General features: G+C 64.1%; 2 protein-coding genes across 2 annotated transcripts; both read right to left on the minus strand.

Annotated features, from left to right (window-relative positions):
• Nucleotides 1-307: 307 nt before the first annotated feature.
• On the minus strand, nucleotides 308-1,342 carry LRG1 (leucine rich alpha-2-glycoprotein 1; the record flags this gene model as incomplete). Its single annotated transcript, XM_080359171.1, has 1 exon — nucleotides 308-1,342. Exon 1 carries the CDS (start codon nucleotides 1,337-1,339, stop codon nucleotides 308-310), a length of 1,032 nt encoding a protein of 343 aa, XP_080215297.1. The 5' UTR covers nucleotides 1,340-1,342.
• Nucleotides 1,343-2,741: 1,399 nt separating this feature from the next.
• On the minus strand, nucleotides 2,742-10,493 carry SEMA6B (semaphorin 6B; the record flags this gene model as incomplete). The annotated part of the gene is made up of 16 exons (XM_080359506.1): nucleotides 2,742-3,727; nucleotides 3,825-3,883; nucleotides 4,075-4,152; nucleotides 4,396-4,536; nucleotides 5,340-5,534; nucleotides 6,723-6,872; nucleotides 6,982-7,113; nucleotides 7,238-7,455; nucleotides 7,781-7,869; nucleotides 7,976-8,095; nucleotides 8,183-8,273; nucleotides 8,399-8,500; nucleotides 8,988-9,050; nucleotides 9,136-9,196; nucleotides 9,416-9,533; nucleotides 10,379-10,493. The coding sequence occupies 16 exons, from the start codon at nucleotides 10,491-10,493 to the stop codon at nucleotides 2,742-2,744; spliced, it is 2,718 nt and encodes a 905-aa protein (XP_080215632.1).
• Between the last annotated feature and the right edge of the window lie 9,613 nt (nucleotides 10,494-20,106).

A 20,106-nucleotide genomic window follows, 5' to 3' on the forward strand; every position in this document is an offset into this window, starting at 1 on the left:
GTCATCGCTTCATCCCCTGGGAACTTCACAGGATGACACACAGGAGTGTCACCAAGTGACCATGTTTAATGTGCTCTTGTGGGGTGGGGACAGGGACATGTGCCAGGTAGGATGGGGACAGGGATATGGGACAGCCTGAGCTGGGTGGAAAGGGGCTGGAGGCCACTGGGGTGGGCATCGCAGGATGGGGACAGGGGCCATTGGGATGGGAACGGCTGCGCTCCTGCTCTCCCTGCCTCAGTTTCCCCAGGAGAGCTCATCTTGTATGGGGACAGAGTGGCAGGGAGGGAGTGACACACAGAGTCACCTATGGTGACACCAGACTCCCTGCCTCGGTGTCTGGCAGGTGCTGCATGTCCCCCCTGGGCTCACAGCCGGTGTCCCCAGCCTGGACGACAGCGGCCACCTCCTGTCCCCGGTGGCGCAGGGGGCTGGCACAGACGGTGTCCCGAGTGGCAGTGAGACGCGGTGTCACCCGCCGCAGCAGGGCCACCAGCTGGCACCCGCAGTCCCAGGGGTTCCCCGAGATGTCGAGGTCCAACACAGAGCCAGGGGGTCGGAGAGGCAGCTCCAGTGCCCGCAGCCGGTTCCGTGCCAGGTCGAGGACACTGAGGTGGCGCAAGGGGACGAAGATGCCAGCGGGCAGCACCTGCAGCTGGTTGTCCTGGAGGAAGAGGAGGCGCAGGGCGGGCACGGGCGCGAAGGTGGCAGATGACAGTGTCCCCAACCTGTTCCCCTCCAGGTCGAGCCGCTCCAGCGCCCGCAGCCCCGCCAGTGCATCTGGCGCCAGGGACACCAGGCGGTTGTGGGATAAATCCAGGCTACGGAGGGACCCCAAAGGGTGGAAAACCTCCGGTGGCATCTCGGTCAACGCGTTGTGACCCAGGTCGAGCCAGAGGAGCCGGGGAAGGTACCAGAACCAGGCAGGTTTCAGAGCCCGCAGCTGGTTCTCCCGCAGCACCAAGTGCTGGAGGTGGCGGGTGGTGGCAAAAATGTCAGCGGGGAGGGTGTGCAGGAGGTTGTTGGTCAGGTCGAGGACGCGCAGGGTGGGGACGGGGCGCAGGAGGGTTTCGGGGAGGGCGGCCAGGCGGTTGGAGGAGAGATGGAGCTCCTGCAGGCGCGGCAGCCCGGCCAGCGCGGTGGGGACAATGGTGGCCAGAGCCGTGAACTCCACTGAGATGGCCAGGGTGGTGGGGGGCAGCCCCGAGGGGAAGGTGCTCAGGGTGGGCTCAGTGCACACAAAACGGGTGGCGTTGGGGTGGGGGGCGCACGGCGCGGCACGGCACGGCACCAGCAGCAGCAGCAGCAGCGCTGACAGGATCTGGCCCGGTGGCATCATGGCGCTGGGCTGATTGTCACCGAGGGTTGTGCAAGCCCTGGGGGGGGACAGGCAATGGCTGCAAACAGGGAGACACCCTGAGCGCCGTGTCCCCTCCCTGGCCCCGCTCTGAGCCCCCCAGCCCTGCCCTCACCTTCCCAAGTCCCGATGAGGCTCCTCGCGACCGTCCTGGCTCCTCGGGGACTGTCCCTTGTCCTGGGTGGCTGTCACCCCAGGGGGGGTTGGTGGCTCGGCCTCACGTGTCGGTTGGGAAATCGCTGCCAGCTCGCAGGGTGTTGGCATCCGCGGCAGGGACAGCGTGGTGGCGTCCCAGTGTCCCCATTGCACCCCGCGGTTCCTGGGGACACGGCACTGACATCCCCTTCCCACCCTCACCGCACCCGCACGGGGAAACTGAGGCACGATGCTTCGTGGGTGCTGGGGAGTGGTGGGACCCCGCGAGTGGCTCTGTGCACACCGGGGGTCCCTGGGCAGCCCCGTTTCCCCCCCCCTGCCGCCAGCACCCTGATGTCCAGAGGGTCCCGGGGGGGTAAGAAGGTGCCGAGGCAGCGGCGGGGGAGTCGCCTCCGGTAAACGGGCGTTTATTGGGGCCGCGGGGTACAGACCGCGGGCGGCCGCATGCATGGCCGCTGGGGGGGGGGACGCGGTCACCGCCCCCCACCCTATTTACAGCCTGCCACCCCCCCGGGGACCCGCCGCCCCGGGGCCAGGCAGGGGTGGCACCGAAAGGGCACCCTTTGCCAGCAGAGAGTGGGTTCGGTGGGAACCCCCAGCCCCAGCAGTGCCCCCCAGGAAGGGAGTGCTAGGGGGGGTGCCTGAGCCCCCCTCAAACTGGCACTGGGCAGGGGTTAAGCCCAGGCTGGGGGGGCTGTGAGTGTGCCCTGCCCCCAGATAACACCCACATTTGAGGGCCCCCCCACCCCCTGCACCCCCAATGTTCACCGTGTCCCATCACTGCCGCCGACGCACCCCAGTGCCACCCCCAGGGTGCCAGCAGCACCCACCAGTCCCCCTGAGTGCCCAGGCATGGCAGGTGGGTCTGAGGGGAGCGGGGCAGGGGGCACAGCCCTGCTCCACCTCGGCCGTGCCTGCGTCCGTGTGTCCGTCCTGCTGCCCCCCAGGGATCCCCCCCCAGGGTGCCACCATCCCTGGGTCCAACCTGGGGAGGGGACGGGATGGACAGACCCCTCCCAGGACCCGGGGCAAAGCAGCCAGAGCGCAGGGCACTGCCCCACGCCAGCCGGGGACACCCCAAACCCCAATGGGGACACCAGGGGGTGCCTGTCCCCCGCCTCTCCCCATGCAGCATCTCACCCCGTGCCCGCAGCTCCTGCCCAGCCACCCCATCCTGTCCCCAGGGGACCGCACTGGTGTCCTGGGCGGGGACACACACGGCGGGTCCCTATTTTCCCGAGGGAGTCCGCTCCACGCCGTAGCGCAGGAGGTGGTGCAGGTCCGTCAGCGCCCGGGGGGGGCCGGTGCCGGCTGCCCGGGGTGCCGTGCCGTGCCGCCCGTAACCGCCCCCCGGCACCTCGCCGCTGTTGAACGTGTGGTTCCTCTTGAGGTGGGCGCCAGGGCGGCTCGTGCCGTTGTTGGCGTTGAAGTTCAGCTGCTCGGGGTGCCAGGGTGGCCCCTCGCTAAAGTCCCCCCCGTCCCCGCTGGGCGCCGAAACCACCCGCCGGCGATCGGGGCTGGGGTGCGGCGTGCCGGCGAAATCACCGTAAGAGCCGCGGGGCTGGCGGCGGGTGGCGGCGCGTGGGTGCTGCCGGGTACGGGGACCCTCTTGGGGGTCCCGTCCCCAATGCCCGTCACCCGAGGAGTCGCTGAGTTCGGCCTCCAGCTCCTGGTCCACCAGGATGGCGTGACAGGAGAGGGGGGGGATGCCGCGACCCGGGCGGCCGGAGCCGCCGTGCATCCGAGCGGTGCCGGCACCGGTCGTGCCGGATCCATCCCGCAAGGCGGCGTTGATGATGTTGTGACTTTGCTCCCAGGTGCAGTTTTGGAGGGCGCCGGGGCAGCGTTTTTGCTGCAAGGGGGTTTGCTCCGGCGTGGGGAGGACCCCCGAGTCCAAGTCGTGTTGGGTGACTTTCCCCAAATCCTTGGGCCACCCGTTGGGCATGAGTGGGGCCAGCAAAGCGCCGGGTTGGCCGCCACGCGCCCGCCGCTCGCCCAGCCGGCTGACGCTCACCACCGACTCGCTGTGCGCCAGGATCGTGTCCTTGTCCTTGCGCCGCGCCAGCTCCTTGCGGTCCCGGTGGCCGATGAACCAGCAGACGCTGAAGCCGGAGATGACGGCGCCGATGACGAAAGCGGCGACGGAGGAGATCACCAGGAGGTTCACCGACACCAGCCCGTCCGGCTCGTCCACGAAACTCTCCGTCACCAGCCCTGGCGGGATGGGGGGACGTCAGGGGACACCAGCGGACAGCCGTGGAGGAGCCTGGCAGTGCCAGCACCGTGTCCCTGCGCCCCATCCCGCACTCACCCTCGCACTCGCCCAGGTGGGACGTGCTGCTGCCGGCGATGTCCTGCTCAAAGGCCACTCTGGGAGGGCACAAATTGGGGGGGGTTAGCCAGTCCCTAATGGCCTGGCAGAGGGCTCCCAGTTTGCTTCAGCAAGCGATGAGTTTGCTGGGTCTCAGCCATGGGGGGCTGCAGGAGCTGATGCTCTCTGGGGAGCCCTTGAAACCCCTTTTCCTTCCCACTGTGTCCCCCCCAGGGCCTGGTGGCATTACCTGGGGCTGGGCTCCAGGAAGACGCAGGAGCCCTCGGGGGTCCAGCCACAATAGGGGTCCCGGCTCCCCAGGCAGTTCCTGGCAGGGGGTAGAGACATCAGGAGAGAGGGGTGAGACCCTAGACCCCTACGAGGGACCTGGACCCCGCACCATGCTGTGCCTCAGTTTCCCCAGCCGTGCTCCCAGCCATGCTGAGCGGTTCCCAGCTGGATCCCAGCCTGGGGCAAATTGTGGGGGTGTGATGTTATCCCCCCCTGCTCCCCTCATGTGTCCCCCCCCCAGTGACTCGTCCGGGGGGGTGGCTGAGCCCGGCGCACTCACTTCATGCAGCCCGAGTGCTGCTGGCAGCGAGCCACGGGCACCCTGGCCACGCAGGGGGGGAAGGCCAGCAGCAGCGCCCCCGACGCCTTGTCCAGCTCCAGCCCCAACAGCCGCCGCTCATCCTCGGTGTCCCGGCCACACCTGGGGAGGGGACAGAGCTCAGAGTGCCCCTGGTCCAGCCTGCAGGCCATGGAGCCAGCCCCAGCACAGGCTGGTCGAGAGAGGGTATCTCACCTGTCCCCACACCCCATTGACCAACCCATGACCCATTGCATCCCTCTGACACAGCCCCTCCAAAAATCCATCCGTCCATCCATCCACCTGTCCCCAACCACCTCATTCATCTTCCCTCGTCGCCTTGCAACTGTCAATCAGTCCCTCTCCAAACATCTCATCCATCCACCCACCCATCAGTCCAACCACTCCCACCCCATCCAGCTCTCCAACCACCCGTCCACCCCTCCATCCATCTCTCCCTCCATCCACCCATCTACACAACCACTCACTCAACCATCCATCCATCCATCCATCCATCATCCATCCACCCATCCACCTATCCATCCATCTCTCCCTCCATCCACCCATCTACACAACCACTCACTCAACCATCCATCCATCCAAGCATTTATCCATTTATCCATCCATCCATCCATCATCCATCCACCCATCCACCTATCCATCCATCTCTCCCTCCATCCACCCATCTACACAACCACTCACTCAACCATCCATCCATCCATCCATCCATCCATCCATCCATCCATCCATCCATCCATCCACTCAACCATCCAACCATCCACCCACCCACCCATCCACCCAACCATCGATCCACTCAACCATCTAACCACCCAACCATCCATCCACCCACCCACCCATCCACCCAACCATCCATCCAAGCACCCCTTGACCCATCTGAGCACCATCCCCACCCTCCCAGCACCCACCTCCCAGGCTGGTAGGTCTCAAACTCCTCCAGGAAGACGCTCTGGCTGCCGGGGGCTGCGGGCGCGGAGCTGGCGCTGGCGTTGGGCTGGATGAGGAACTTGAGAATGGTGCCGGTGCTGGAGCCCAGGAAGACCACGGTGTGGTTGCCCCACGGCCCCGCTGCCGTATCCACCACGATCTTGCGGAGCTGGTACCTGCGTGGTGTGAACGGAGCTGGCGCTGGGATGGGCGGGAACCCACGTGGCCCCGGGAAGGGGGAAACTGAGGCAAGGTGTGGGGCTGGGACCTCCCGTGGGGATAGAAACCCATCCAGATCCCAGTCAGGAACCAGCTCAGGTCCCACTCAGATCCCCCCAAAGAACCAGCCCAGGTTCCCACAGCCCCTCAGCAGGATCCCGGCTGGTCCCCAGCCCCACATCACCTTCCCCAGCCTTGTGTCCCCATCCCCAGCCCTGCACCCTTGTCCCCAGCCTTGTGTCCCCATCCCCAGCCCTGTGTCCCCAACCTCAACCCCACACGCGCCCCTGCTGCCCTGCCAGCAGGAGGCTACGGCCCGAGCGCGCCGCTTGATTAATTCTCCATCAAGCAACAATTAAGGCAGATTTAATTAGGACGAGACAATCTCGACTGCAAAGTTTATGAGATTTATCAGCTCTCCCGGCGCTGGCATGCACAGGCAAGGGCAGCACAAGAGGCTCCAGACAGCGCTCAGCAGCATCCACCATCACCTACCAGCATGCACCAGCACCCATCAGCACGTACCAGTATCCACCAGAATGCACCAGCACCCACCAGCACCCACCAGAATGCACCAGCATCCACCAGCACCCACCAGAATGGACAAGCGTCCACTAGCACGCACCAGTACCTACCATCACCGACCAGCATGGACCAGCACCCACCATCATGTACCAATACCCACCAGAATGCACCAGCATCCACCAGAATGCACCAGCACCCACCAGCACATACCAGTACCCACCAGAATGCACCAGCATGCACCAGTACCCAGCAGAATGGACAAGCATCCACCAACACCCACCAGCACGCACCAGTACCCAGCAGAACGGACCAGCATCCACCAGAATGCACCAGCACCCACCAGCACATACCAGTACCCACCAGAATGCACCAGCATGCACCAGTACCCAGCAGAATGGACAAGCATCCACCAACACCCACCAGCACGCACCAGTACCCAGCAGAACGGACCAGCATCCACCAGAATGCACCAGCACCCACCAGCACATACCAGTACCCACCAGAATGCACCAGCACGCACCAGTACCCAGCAGAACGGACCAGCATCCACCAACACGCACCAGTACCCACCACCATGCACCACCACCCACCATCACCCCCTGCTGCCCCCCAGCACCCACCGGCCCATGGTGCGCAGGATCCAGGGCGCGTGGCCCAGCGCCGGCACCGCCTCGTCCATCAGCGGGTGGGTCTTGACGAAGGTCAGGATCTCGTCGGGGAAGGTGCTGGAGGAGTTGTAGCGCATCCCCGGGGACGCGCAGCACCCGGGCCTGCAGCCACCGCGTCACCCGGTGTCCCCACTGACACGCTGGGCTTGTCCCCAGCGTTGTCCCCAACCCTACCTGTCCCCTGCCCTGTCCCCTGTGGCACATCACTCACCGGGGCTTGGGCACCATGTCCTCGGGCACGGGTGTCCAGATGGACTCAGGCGACTTCTGCTCCCGAAAACGTCCCTCGAAGACGGCGGCAACTTGGGTCATGTCGAAGGCGCAGACAGCCGAGCCTGGGATGCTTTGGGGGGACACAGGTGTCTGGTGAACACCACGTCCCCTTTGTCCCCCATTGTCCCCTGCAGGCATGCAGAGGAGTCCCAGCCCAGCCCTGGGGCTCTCGGTGGGGCACGAGAGGGTCTGACCTGTTGGCAGGTGTGGAGAAAACGGCCAGGACCACCGGACGCCCGTCCAGCTCCAGGATGTCAGTGACGGCTTGGATGACGTTGAAATAGAAATGGGAATCCCCCGGCACGGAGCAGTTGAGCCGGGCTTTGAGGAACGAGGTCCACTGCTTCTCCAGCACCCGCTGTGAGCCCCCCATGTCATTCTTGCACACCCGGGCCACCCGGGACACCACCACCTGCGGGATGGACACCCGTCACCACCTGGTCCCCAACCCTGATAGAATCATAGAGTCATATTGGTTGGAAAAGACCCTCAGGATCATTGAGTCCAACCATAACCCACCCCCGGCACTGCTCCATGTCCTGAGAACCTCACGTCTGTCTGTCCAGCCCTCCAGGGATGGTGACTCCAGCACTGCCCTGGGCAGCCTGTTCCAATGCCCCACAGCCCTTTGGGGAAGAAATTGTTCCCCAGATCCAACCTCAACCTCCCCTGACGCAACTTGAGGCCACCTCCCCTTGTCCCCATCCCCACCCCGTGTGTCTCAGGATGTCTCCCACCTTCTCCAGGTAGTTGAACTCCATGGCGATCTCCCTGAAGAAAAAGTAGACGTGGCTCCTCCACTCCACGGCGTGGACAAAGTAGGGCTCTGCGGGGACAGCGACAGGGTCAGGGATGTCCCAGGAGGGCGGGAAAGGGGGACGTGTGGCACATCTTGGCACAGCACATAGTGGCCACCAAGCCAGAAGAGGCACCTTTGAACCATTTGGAGTCATGTTTGACGGTGCGGAGGGTCGGGCTGTCCCCCAGGCTGCGGTAGATGACGGCGTCGATGGCCAAGAAATCTGTCACCGTGGCGGTGAAGAGCATCCCCCCTGCACGGGAGCGGGGGTGTCACCGGGCGCGGGGCAGGGGATGGCGGGGCAGGAGCCCAGAATGGCCCCGGCGGTGCCACCACTGACCTGTGAACAGGGCCACGTTGGCGTGTTTGGGGTCATAGGGACACCGGGCCATGCCGCTGATGTTGTCCCCAACAGGCTCCAGCGTGTCCATCTGTCACGGGGGAGATGGGCACATAAGCGATGCCACGCGGGCAGCGGGGTCCGGGTCACCCACACACGGCGGGGGGTGACACATGGGGGTCCCAGGTGTCCCCGTCCCCATGCGGGGGGACTCACGCTGTAGTTGGCGCAGACGGGGTTGAAGGCGTTGGTGCCGCAGACAAAGAGCAGGTTCTCGTTCCGCACCAGCAGCACCTTGACGAAGTTCCGGCACTCGGCCTGCGCGGCGAGAGGGGACGGTCACCTTGTGTCCCCCACCCACCCCAGGTCCCCATTGTGGCCAGGGTCTGCCTTGAGGGGGGCGTTTTCACCCCAAAATGGTATTTACAGAAAAGAAAAAATTGGATTTCTGGCAGCTGCTGGGCTGTGCCTGCCTGAAATAATTAATTACAAACCCAATTATCCCAGTGGCCGATAAATCACAGAGACGCAACCGCTGGCAGGGAGCGGGGAGGGTGACAGCGGGGGGGACACATGGGGGACACACAGGGGGACGCACAGAGGGGGACACATGGGGGACACACAGGGGGTGGCTTTGTGGGGTGCTTGAGGGGGGTGATGAGCATCCCTGGCACAGGGACAGTCTCACTGGAGCCCCTCGAGGTGTCCAACCCCCTCAGTGCCCCACAGCAGATTTGGGGCGCAGGAGGATGCTCAGTCCCAACCCAGGGGGGTCTCCCGGGGTGCGGACCCCCCCAGTTCGTACCTCGTGTTTCCCCTTCATCCGGCAGATGCTGATGTCGTGCTGGTTCGAACGCCACGTCAGCTTCTGGGGGGGGCAGAAAACCCAACGTGGGGCTGGGGGGAAGCCAGCAGACCCCATGGGGCCCCCCCCGGAGCCCCCCAGCACATACCCTGTGGTAGCGCATCTCGCCGGCACCGCTGGTCTCCAGGCTCACCCTGTAGATGTTGTCCCTGGGGAGGGGGACAGGGGTGTCACCACCCTGATGGGATGCCCCCCACACACACACTTTGGCAGGTTGGGGGGGGGCTGTGTGATTTGCCACCCCCCCAGGGAGATGTGGGGTTCTGGGGTGGGCGATGAGCATCACCAGGGACCCTCAAAGTGTCCAAGCTGCCCCCCCATGGCAGGTTTTGGGGTGCCACAGGGGGTTTGGGTGCCGCAGTTCAGACCTGTCCCCGATGAAGAGGGTCCGGTTGACCTTGAGGATGCGCTGGATGTTGAGGCGCGGGGTCCCCCCCCCGTCGGGGTTTGTCCCGTGGCCCACGAAGACAGCGTAGTGCTTCACGTCTAGGGGGACACGGGGGCGACATGCTGCTGGGGCACCCCAAAATCCCTTCCCATGGGTACCCCCCCTTCCTTCACCCCAAAACCCCTTCCCATGGGTGCTCCCCCATTCCTTCACCCCAAAACCCTTCCCGTGGGTGCTCCCCCCTCCTTCACCCTAAAACTCCTTCTCATGGGTGCTCCTCCTTTCTTCACCCCAAAACCCCTTCCCATGGGTGCTCCCCCCTCCTTCACTCCAAAGCCCCTTCCCATGGGTACCCCCCCCTTCCTTCACCCCAAAACCCCTTCCCATGGGTACCCCCGCTTCCTTCACCCCAAAACCCTTCCCGTGGGTGCTCCCCTCTCCTTCACCCTAAAACTCCTTCTCATGGGTGCTCCTCCTTTCTTCACCCCAAAACCCCTTCCCATGGGTGCTCCCCCCTCCTTCACTCCAAAGCCCCTTCCCATGGGTGCTCCCCCTTCCTTCACCCCAAAACCCCTTCCCATGGGTACCCCCCCTTCCTTCACCCCAAAACCCTTCCCATGGGTGCTCCCCCTTTCTTCACCCCAAAACCCTTCCCATGGGTGCTCCCCCTTTCTTCACCCCAAAACCCTTCCCATGGGTGCTCCCCCATTCTTTCACCCCAAAACCCCTTCCCATGGGTGCCCCCCCCTTCCTTCACCCCAAAACCCTTTCCCATGGGTGCCCGCCCCTTCCTTCACCCCAAAACCCCTTCCTATGGGTGCTCCCCCATTCTTTCACCCCAAAACCCCTTCCCATGGGTGCTCCCCACTTCCTTCACCCCCAAACCCTTCTGTTGGGTGCCCCCCACTTCCTTCACCCCCAAACCCTTCCCATGGGTGCTCACATTCTGGGGGGGCCACGGCAATGGGCCCGGGCTCCTCGGGGAAGGTGCCCCGGACCGTCCTCTCCACCGCCAGCAGGAGCAGCAGGACCAGGGGGACACGGGGGGGTGACCCCATGGTGTCCCCCAGTGCGGGGGGGGCACCTGTGGGCACAAGGAGTGGTGGGAAGCGGGCAGCACCCACCCGGACGCCTGGATTCCCTCCCTATTGCATGATGCTGACCCCCCCATCCGGGTGAACAATTTGAAATATGTGGGGAAAAGTGTCACCGTGCGCCCCCCCCAGCGCCACTGTCCCCCACTGTCACCCATCCCCAGGGTAGGGCTGGGTAATTAGCAGCTGGGCAGGGATTTAATTGATTATCAATTAATTCCGTGAGAGCAGGGAGCGGGTTGGATCGAACTGTCGCCCTCCTGCCACCGTGTCCCCACGGGGGGGGTGACATTGCGTGGGGCTGGGGGTCACAGTGCCAGGACACCGGGCAGCATCAGTGGGGACGCTCATCCCTGTCCCCTGTGCAGTGTCACCGGTCCCCGTCCCCATCCTGGTCCCCTCTGCAGTGCCGCAGCCCCTGGGGACATCTGCCCCAGTCACCCTGTGTCACAGCCCCTGGGTAGGGCCTGACCCTGGTGTCACAGCCCCTGGGGACAACTGACCCTGTTCCCACGGTGTCAGAGACCCCAGGGACACCAAGTTGTCCCCCCGGTGTCACGGACCCCAGGGACACCCACTGTGTCCCCACGGTGTCACAAGCCCGCCCAGCCACGGAACACGGCTGTGCCTCAGTTTCCCCACCTGCCCAAGGCACAAACAGCACCGGTCTTTTAATTTCTATTAATCGTCTTAATATAATTCTATTATTTCTATATTTCTATTAAAAATGCCTCAATGCCCACGCGCCGTAGGTGACAAAGCGGGCAGGATGGGCCCCATCCCCTGGGTGCCAGCACTGCCAATTCCTATTTTTTAATTCATTTTTGGTGCCTGAGCTGGTTTATAAAAGCCATTAACAATTTAATTGCTGTAATTAAAGTCTCCGAAGCTTTTACCACCCAATCACCCAATTTAAGCATCTCCCAGATACCGGGTGGGGGGACACAACACCCCAAAAAGCCGCCCACGGAAAGGGGGGAGATGAGAATTCACCCATCGGGGGGGAATTGGGGTGCGGGGTGCTCGTGTCACAACCTCAAGTAGGGGGCCCAGTGTCACCGTTGTCCCCCCCAGCCTGTGTGGTGACAGCGAGCGGGCGCGGGGGTAACCGGAGCCTCCGGCGACATAAATGCCTGTGATTGTGCAGGGGAAGAAAAGGCAGCGGGGGGGAGGGAGGGGACACGGCGGGGAGGGGGTGACAAACAGGGACCCATTCACGGCGGTGGCGGAGGAGAGGGGACGGGTGGCGTGTCCTCAACGTGGCTGCGGGGAAACTGAGGCAGCGGGTGGGGACAGGGCGGCCGTGCCGGGGATGGGGGGTGTTGCTGGGGGGGCTGAATGTCGCCAGCCTGGATGTCCCCAACATTGAGTGGCTGAACATCCACGTCCCTTGTCCTTGTCCTGGAGCCCCGCGCTCCGTGCCTCAGTTTCCCCAGCAGAAAGCGCGCTCAGCCCTCCCCCTCTGCACACATGGCTTTGGCGGGGGGGGCAGCCGCTCACCCTGTCCTTCCCCCCCCCCAGCATCTCCTCGACACTGGGGTGAGGGGCAGGAAGGGGGGGCAGCCCCCAGTTTTCCCCCAATGCTGATAATGGGGGGGCTGCAGCGATATCCAGCCCCGCAGAGGGGTCCGACAGCTCCCCTGCCCCCCAAAGGCTGGTTCACTGCTCCCCGTCCCCTCCTGGGGGTGCGACACCATCCCCGTGGGTCGGCCCCCCGCCCGGTGCCCCCCGCTCTGCCCACCTGAGCTCCGCCGGCCGCCTCCGCCGCTGCCCCTACGGCACGGCCACCGCTGGCCCCACCGCTCGGGGGGCGCCCGGACGCCTGGGTCCCATCGCTGGGGGTGGGTCGTTGTCCCCCCCCCCCACTCCCCCAGGACGCCCCAATGGCACCGGGGGCTCCGGCGTCCTGAAAGCGGCTCAGCTGTCACATAACCCCCCCCAGGGACCCCCGGGGAGAGGACCCGCGCCCCCCACCCGCGCCAGGTGGGAAGGTAGGGCTGATGTCACCGTAACCGGAGCCACCGTCCCCCGCCCATGCTGACAGCTGTCACCACAGCCGGGGACATGGGACCCCCCCCCCGAGTGGCACCGCGGTGCCAAAGCAGCACAGGAAAGCGCCGGCACGATCCCCCCAGTGACACCCCCGGTGACACCCCCCGTGCTTCAAGCCATGGTGGGGACAGTGGCACCGCTGTGTCCCCCCGCCATCATCACTGGCCATCTGCACCCAGAGCAGAGCCCGGCTCAGGGGATCCCAGAATGGGGGGGCACTGAGAGTTGGGGGTGACACTGGGAAAGGGGGGGACACCTGGAAATCAGGGGGGACACCAACTCTTAAAATACAACTTATTTGGGGGAACAACAGCAGTGGCAGCCCAGCACTACCAGCCCCCAGCGCCTAATTAATCAGGGCTCATTAGGAGGCATCTGATGAGGGGTGGGTTAATCAGCCCCCCCAAACCAGGGTGGGGGACCCTATGATATTATCTCAATATCTAAATAAATCCTTTTCATAGGGCTAACGCTGGATTTTCTTTGCTGTTTGGGGTAATTTCCTTTAGAAATCACCAATAAGCAATTAGATATGCTAATGAGGCCCTTAGAAGCAGATTAAGGAAAATGTCCCCCCCCCCAAAATGCAGCTCCTGACCCCCAGAGCATCCTTTGCTCAAGGGTGTCACACAGGGGGGCACCCCCCACTGCCACAGGGGGGTCACCAGCAGTAGCCCCCTTCTCCCCAAACTGGCCATGGGGACCCCCCCCCCACCCCAGCTGCTGCTGCCGGGACTGGGGGGGCTCAGCCCCTCCCTGGGGTTTCCGTTGCGGGGCCGGTTCAGATGGCAGAGCCAGGAAGCAGCTGTCCCCACGGCGGGGACGGAGCAAATGTCACCCCGGCCACCTGGCACCGCGGGCTGGCCCTGGCCCTGGCTCCCCCCATGGCCCCCCCAGCCAAGCAGCACCTCCCGGGGGGGCCACGGGCAGCGAGCACCCCCAGAGCTCCAGGGGGTGCCAAGAGGATGGGGGACCCCAGCATTAGTGGGGTCCTCATGAGGGTGACAGGGATGGGGGGTCACCGGCGCGGCGAGGGGGGACACACACAGCACCCACCATTTACCTTGGCGCTTCCGCGGCCCCGCCGGCGGCTCAAATGTCCCCCCCGGGCCTCCCGCTCCGGTTACTGGCTCCACTTACAGCTGCCGTTTATAGCCCCTGTCCCGGTCCCTGTCCCCTCCCCAGCGCCCACGACCCCCCCGGCTGGGGACTCAGGCATCCGGGCCCCCCAAGACACCCCCAGGCACCAAGGGGTCAACCCCCCGCAACACTGGCTCTGGGGATGGTGGGGACCCCGCGGTCACTATGGGTGGCTTTGTCCTTGCACTTGTCACCCACCGCGGGTGCCCAGGGGTGACACGAGCTGCTGGGTGCTGTCAGCACCTCTGACATCAGCCCGATGACACCCATGGGTGCTGGGTGTCCCCAACCTGTCCCTTCCAGGGCAGTGCTGGTGGCCGGACAGCTGCAGGGACATTCGCATATTCAATACATCCTCATCTGTATATTAAGGATATCGTTTCCTAGAGAGGAGGTGACATGCTTCACAACAAAATAAACCCCATGGTGGGGACAGAGGGGGTGACAGGCAGGGTGCTGTCCCCCCCCAGTTCACAGCCCTTGTCCCCAAGCACATGGCTGCTCTGTGTCCCCCCAGCTCACAGTCCTTGTCCCCTGCCCCCCATGTCACACGGATCCTCCTGTCCTGCTGGTCCCCCCAAGGCACTTGTCCTTACAGACACACATCCCCGCATGTCCCTCCTCTCTCCCCCGAGACTGTCATCCCTCTTGTCCCTAAAGACACTCATTCCCTTGTCCCTAAAAGCACTCACCTTGTCCCCACAAAGGGCACCGTCCCCCTTGTCCCTCCTATCCCCCCAAAACAGCCATTCCCCTTGTCCCCAGAGACACCCACCCTCCTCATCCCATGTCCCCAGGGTGCCCTGTCCCCGAGCGGGCAGAAGGACCCGCAGCTCCCGGTTCAGCCCCAACAGCCAAACCCAGCTCTGTATGGGAGACCCTACAAAAACAAACCAGCGCACACAGCCTCCGCTCCAGCTGGAGACCCCGTAACCACAAACCATCGCGTTTGCACCCAGCTCCGAGTGGCAACCCTACAATAACAAACCAGGGCACAGAGCCCATCATTAGCCCGACGGGAGGTCCCTGTATGCACACGCATCAATCAGAAACAACACCAAAAAAACCCCAAAACAACACCAAACCCTACAATAACAAACCCACAGCAAGGGAGAGGCGGAGGAGCTGGTGGAGGTGCTGAGGAGGCCGGGAGTGAGCACTCAACCCTTCAGCCTGCTCGTTTTGTAAGCGTTGCTAAAGTTCAGTTGTTGGTTTGGGTAGTTTTATTTCCATTTTGGGCTCCCCGTGCCGGCCGCGCTCGGCTGCTCTGCTCCGGCCGCGATAATGGGGCTTTTAATTGCTCCAAGCCCAGGCGCCCGCGTCTCCAGTTCAGATTTCTGCACTTCAAACCGCTGATTTGGAGTTAAATAAGATTAAATATCCGCTTGGCCAAACAGCGCGAGAGGGGAGGGGATGTGAGCGAGCCTGGGGACACCAAGGGACAAGGAACTTGTGGGGACAAGAGCCACGGCCACCACCGGTGTGCCAGGAAGGTGGGAAGCACGTGAGCCCAGCCTTCGTCCCGCTGCCTCCTCCTCCTCCTCCTCACAGCGAGGCCACAGGCTGGTGGTGTCACCCGCTCTGTTTTGCAGACGCCAGTGTCAAAGGTTTGGTGGTGGCACCTGCCCCATGCACTGCTGGGTCCCTCTCCTGCCATGGCTGGGGACAGATGGGAGCCACAGGGGTGACACCCCAGCACGGGGGCACCCTGAGCCCCAACTGGCTGTGGGATGCGGCGGAGCCAGGCTGGCGTGGGCGCTGGGTGCTGGCGCTGCCGCGGCGTGGGATGGGGTGTGGGATGGAACGTGGGATGGGGCGTGGGATGCAGGATGTGGGGTGGGATGTGATGTAGAATGCATGTGGGATACAGGATACAGGCTGGGAAGCAGGATGGGATATGGGACACAGGATGGGATGTGAGATGCAGGCTGGGATGCAGGATGAGTTGCAGGATGGGTTGCAGGATGTAGGATGCAGGATGAGATGCGGGATGGGATGCAGGACGGGATGTGGGATGCAGGGTGGGATGCAGGATGGAGGATGGGATGCGGGATGCAGGATGGGATGGAGGATGGGATGTGGGATGGAATGCGGGATGGGATGCAGGATGGGATGCGGGATGCAGGATGGGATGTAGGATGGGATGTAGGATGCAGGATGGGATGCGAGATGAGAGGCGGGATGGGATGCAGGATGGGATGCAGGATGGGATGTGGGAAGGGATGCGGGGTGGGATGCAGGATGGGATGAAGGATGCAGGACAGGATGCGGGATGCGGGGTGGGATGCAGGATGGGATGCGGGATGCAGGATACCAGAGGCGGCGCGGAACAAAGGGCCATTGTTTGCGGGTGCGCGCCCAGCGCCGCTGCCTCCGCGCTCACCGCCTCGCCGGAAGGTCAGGTGTTTCCTCGCTGCCCCCGAAACGGCTCCTTGTTCTCCCACCAGCGCCAGGAGAGCCCGCTCAGCCACCAGCACCCACCGGGCCGGCACAGCCCGGCCCCCTCCCCGCCACCCCCACCGCCTGCTCCGGGACACCGGCACCGCAGAGCTCAGGGTCCCCTGGGTGGCCCCGACAGATGTGCTGGGTGTCATGTCTGTGCACCATGTGTCACATGTGTGCGCTGGTGTCAGTGTGTGCACCGGGTGTCACGTGTGTGTGCACCGGGTGTCACATGTGTGTGCTCTGTGTGTCACACCACGCGTGTGCAGGCGTTGGTGTGTGCAGCAGCTGGCACATGTGTCTGGCACACGTGTGTGCACCAAGTGTCATGTATGTACAGGTGGCAGGATGTGCCTCGGCTGTCACATGTGTGCCAGTGCGTGTACATTACATGTCACGTGTGCACAGGTGTGTGCTGTGCAGGTGCTGGTGAGCACACGGGCTGTCACACGTGTGCAGGTGTCTGTGCACCATCTGCCGTGAGTGTGAGGGCTGTGCAGGGACGGGTGATGCGCGGGATGGGGTGCAGGTGGTGCTGGGGTTATTTTCAGCTCCGCGCTCCCCACCTAAGCAGGATCCGTCCCCACATGGGACCAGGACGGATCCAGCCTCCCAAATCACCTTCTCAATGCTTCCCAATTTCCCGACATTTTAGCTCGACGTCCCCCAGCGGGAGATGATGGATGGGGCTGATAATCAACGCCGGTTCTGTTTGCGCTGCCCAAACTGGAGCAGATCCGGTCTCACCGGTGACACACGGGTGCTGCCACCAGAGCCTCTTCCAACCCCCCTTCTCCAGCACCTTGGGTTTGTTTTTGGTGCTGGGACACGGGTGGCTGCCACCCTCCTGTCCTGGTCCCCAGCTATTGCAAAGCCACATGCTGCCCCTCACTCTGTGCCTCAGTTTCCCCACCTGATGCCCAAGCACCTCTGCAGCCCTGCATCACCCTGACAAGGACATAGCGCCACCATGGCCACCATGTCCCCATCCCAAGATCCATCCAGCACCAAACCCGGCGCCGAGCTTGGCCGTGGCGCCAAGTTTGTTGGGATTATCCCGTTGGGCAGGATTGCACAGGGAAAAGCCAGGGATTAGCCACAGCGCTTTGGCACGTCGCCACCACAACCACAGCCCGCCTCGCCACCAGCAGGCCAGACTGGGCTGAACTGGGAGGAACTGGAGCTGGTGTGACTGCCAAGCCCTGGGGTCCCCCGGGACCTCCTCTAGGGATCGGTGGCTTCACCAGCCGCTGTTTAATTAACCGGCTGCCAGGAACCGGTACAAAGAGATGAGAGCGATCTTTCTTCCCCCCCCTCCCTTTTTTTTTATTTGACAAAATTGTAATTAAATAGGGAGTAAAATCCTGTTAGCACAAGGCAGCCCCACTGGGATCTCCTCCGCACCAGACGATCGCTCTTCCTCTCCCTCCCGCCTTCGCAAAGGGAATCGAAACCTCCATCACCCCTTTTGGGGGACGCAACCGAAGCCCAAAGGTCCCCAAGGACAAGCCGGGGGGTACCCAGAGCCACCGCGTCCCCTCTGAGGTGGGGCTAGGCACTGCTGGGGATACGGCAGCATCCTTTGGGTACCAGCTGCATCCATCACCATCCTGGGGATGCGGGGATGGGAAGAAGAGACCTCGGAGCCCCCCAGGATGCAGCACCCATAATGCTGGTGGCAATTGGGTGATGCCGGCAGCGATTGGGTGCAAATGGGTTAAGCCAGCGCGGTGGCACAGCCCAGATGGAACCGAGCTTGCTCTTGGGTTTTCTTTACTACTATTTATGCTGCCGAACGCACAGCGGATGCCATTGCACCGGTACCACCGCGAAACCATCCCACCCGGGCTGGTGACAACCCGCTCGGACCGGCACGGCGAGAGCTGCCAGCACCAGCAAAGCCACCATGGCCTGTGCCGGGTGGGAAAACCTCACCCAAGGCAACGCCGGGAGATGGACGCGGCTGGAGCGGCCGCGGCGCGGGTGATGCGCCGAGGGGCCGGCGCAGCTCAGCCCACTGAAGAAATGAAATCGCATCCAAACTGGCAGGTTTAATTAAAAATATTCGAGCTTGTCTAAGGATCCAAAGCGCGGCCGGCACTGCAGCAGGGAGCTGCATCCAGCGCCGGCACCCGGCGAGCATCGCGCCGGCATGGGGCCTCATGGCCAGGCTGAGCGCCCCCCAGCACTGCTACGGCCGAACTGGTGGGGAGAAAAGGGCCCTGGCAGGAGGCACTGGTTTAACTGGGAGCCAAGCCATCACGTGGCATGTGCAGAGCGAGCTGCAAGGGATGCCGGTGGCTCCGAGGACCGAGGGGGCGTGCGAGGGGGACGGTGACACCCAGCTTGGCACGTCAGCACCCTGCCCCGTGACTCGGGGCTGCTTGGAGGGCTGCAAAGCCACCGGGAACCTGGATTTAGGGAGAGCACTGGGGTCCCCGCACGTCTCCGGGGGGAGCGGCACGCCCACAGGCGTGCACACCCATGCACACCCATGGACACGCGTGCACACGCGTGTGCCGACACCTCCAGCCCGCTGTGGTCACCGGTTTGCCGGTGGCTTTGCCACCGCCCCGGGGTGGGGGGGTTGAATTTGGTGATTTCTCTTTGTTTATGAGAACGGCAGCAAAAACGTCTCGGGAAGCAGCTCCTGGGGGGTAACGGAGCTGTCCCCCCTGCAGCTGAAACACCGGCAGCACCAGCAGGGCTGGGGGGGCTGAGCTGCCCCCCAGCATCCTCACAGCGCAAACCTGGCACCCCCAGGCGCCACCTCCAGCCCCACCACGCACAGAACCCGCCGCAGCCACGTGTCCCGGTGACAGCGGTGACCCAGTTCCCGTGTCACCCCGGGGACGCTGCGAAAGGGGCGTCTCGGCGGGGCCGGGAGAGCGTCGCTGCCGGCGCTCGGCACCTCAGCACCCGGATCCGGCCCCCCCAGCACCCAGCGGGGACACGCACCTGCAAACAGCCCCCGGGGGGGGACACGGCGCTGCCAGGGCCCGATCCTGCACCCTCCGCTGCGCGCAGAACAGGAGCTGCCCTCTAGTGTCACCAGTTCAGGCCACCAACTGTGGCTAAAACTGCCGGCGAGGGGACACGCAGAGGGGCCCCCCCAAGCCAATGCACCCCTTCCCTGTGGCTGGTTGGCGGGGGAGGCTCAGCCATCACCTCTCAGGGCAGGATTCAGCCCCGTTGGGGCACCCCCAGAACCAACCCAGATCCAAAGAAATTAGGGTGCGGGGATTCAGCAGGGGGGGATGGTGGTGCCACATGTGCCACCATCGTCCCCACCGCTCCCAGGCACTGGGGACAAGAAGGGCTGGGTGTCCCTGATGGTGGGGGCTGCTTGTGGCAGGTCCCCCAGCTGCCCAGGGGGGTGGGAGGGTTGGGTGCAGCACCCAACACCAGGATGGAGGGGGCTCCTTCTGCACCCCCATGGTTCACAGCCTCATTTGGCAGAGGGGAAACTGAGGCAGGGCGGGAGGCAGAGCTCACCCAAGGTCACCTCGAGGGGATGGCACAGCCCCGTGCTCCCCCTCCGGCTCATCTGGGGGGTGCTGGGGCCCCCCAGAGTCCCCCACGCAGGATTGGGGCTTCCCACTCCCAAAGGGGCAGCCGGGACCACCCCAGACGCTGCCCACATGGGGGACCTCAGCCCTGCCCTGGTGCTGGGGGGTGTCAGCCCCCCCACCATGCATGGGTGGTGTTTGCTACTGCCGGGTGCCCCCCCAGTCCCCACTATGGATAAAGTTACAGCTCCAGCAAGACAGAGTCAGACACCTCGCTAATTTGTGGGGCTCTGCCCCCACCCCAGCCCTGCGGGGTTATTTGCGGGGGGGCTGTACCGCCAACCCCCCCGGCGGAGCCCTCGCTGCTCCCCTCTGCCCTTTCAGGGGCTGCACTGGTGAGACCCCCCCCCATTTCAGCCCCTCTGCCCCCCCCA

Source organism: Nesoenas mayeri (assembly GCF_963082525.1).
Source record: "Nesoenas mayeri genome assembly, chromosome: 25".
NCBI classification, from domain to species: Eukaryota; Metazoa; Chordata; class Aves; order Columbiformes; family Columbidae; genus Nesoenas; species Nesoenas mayeri.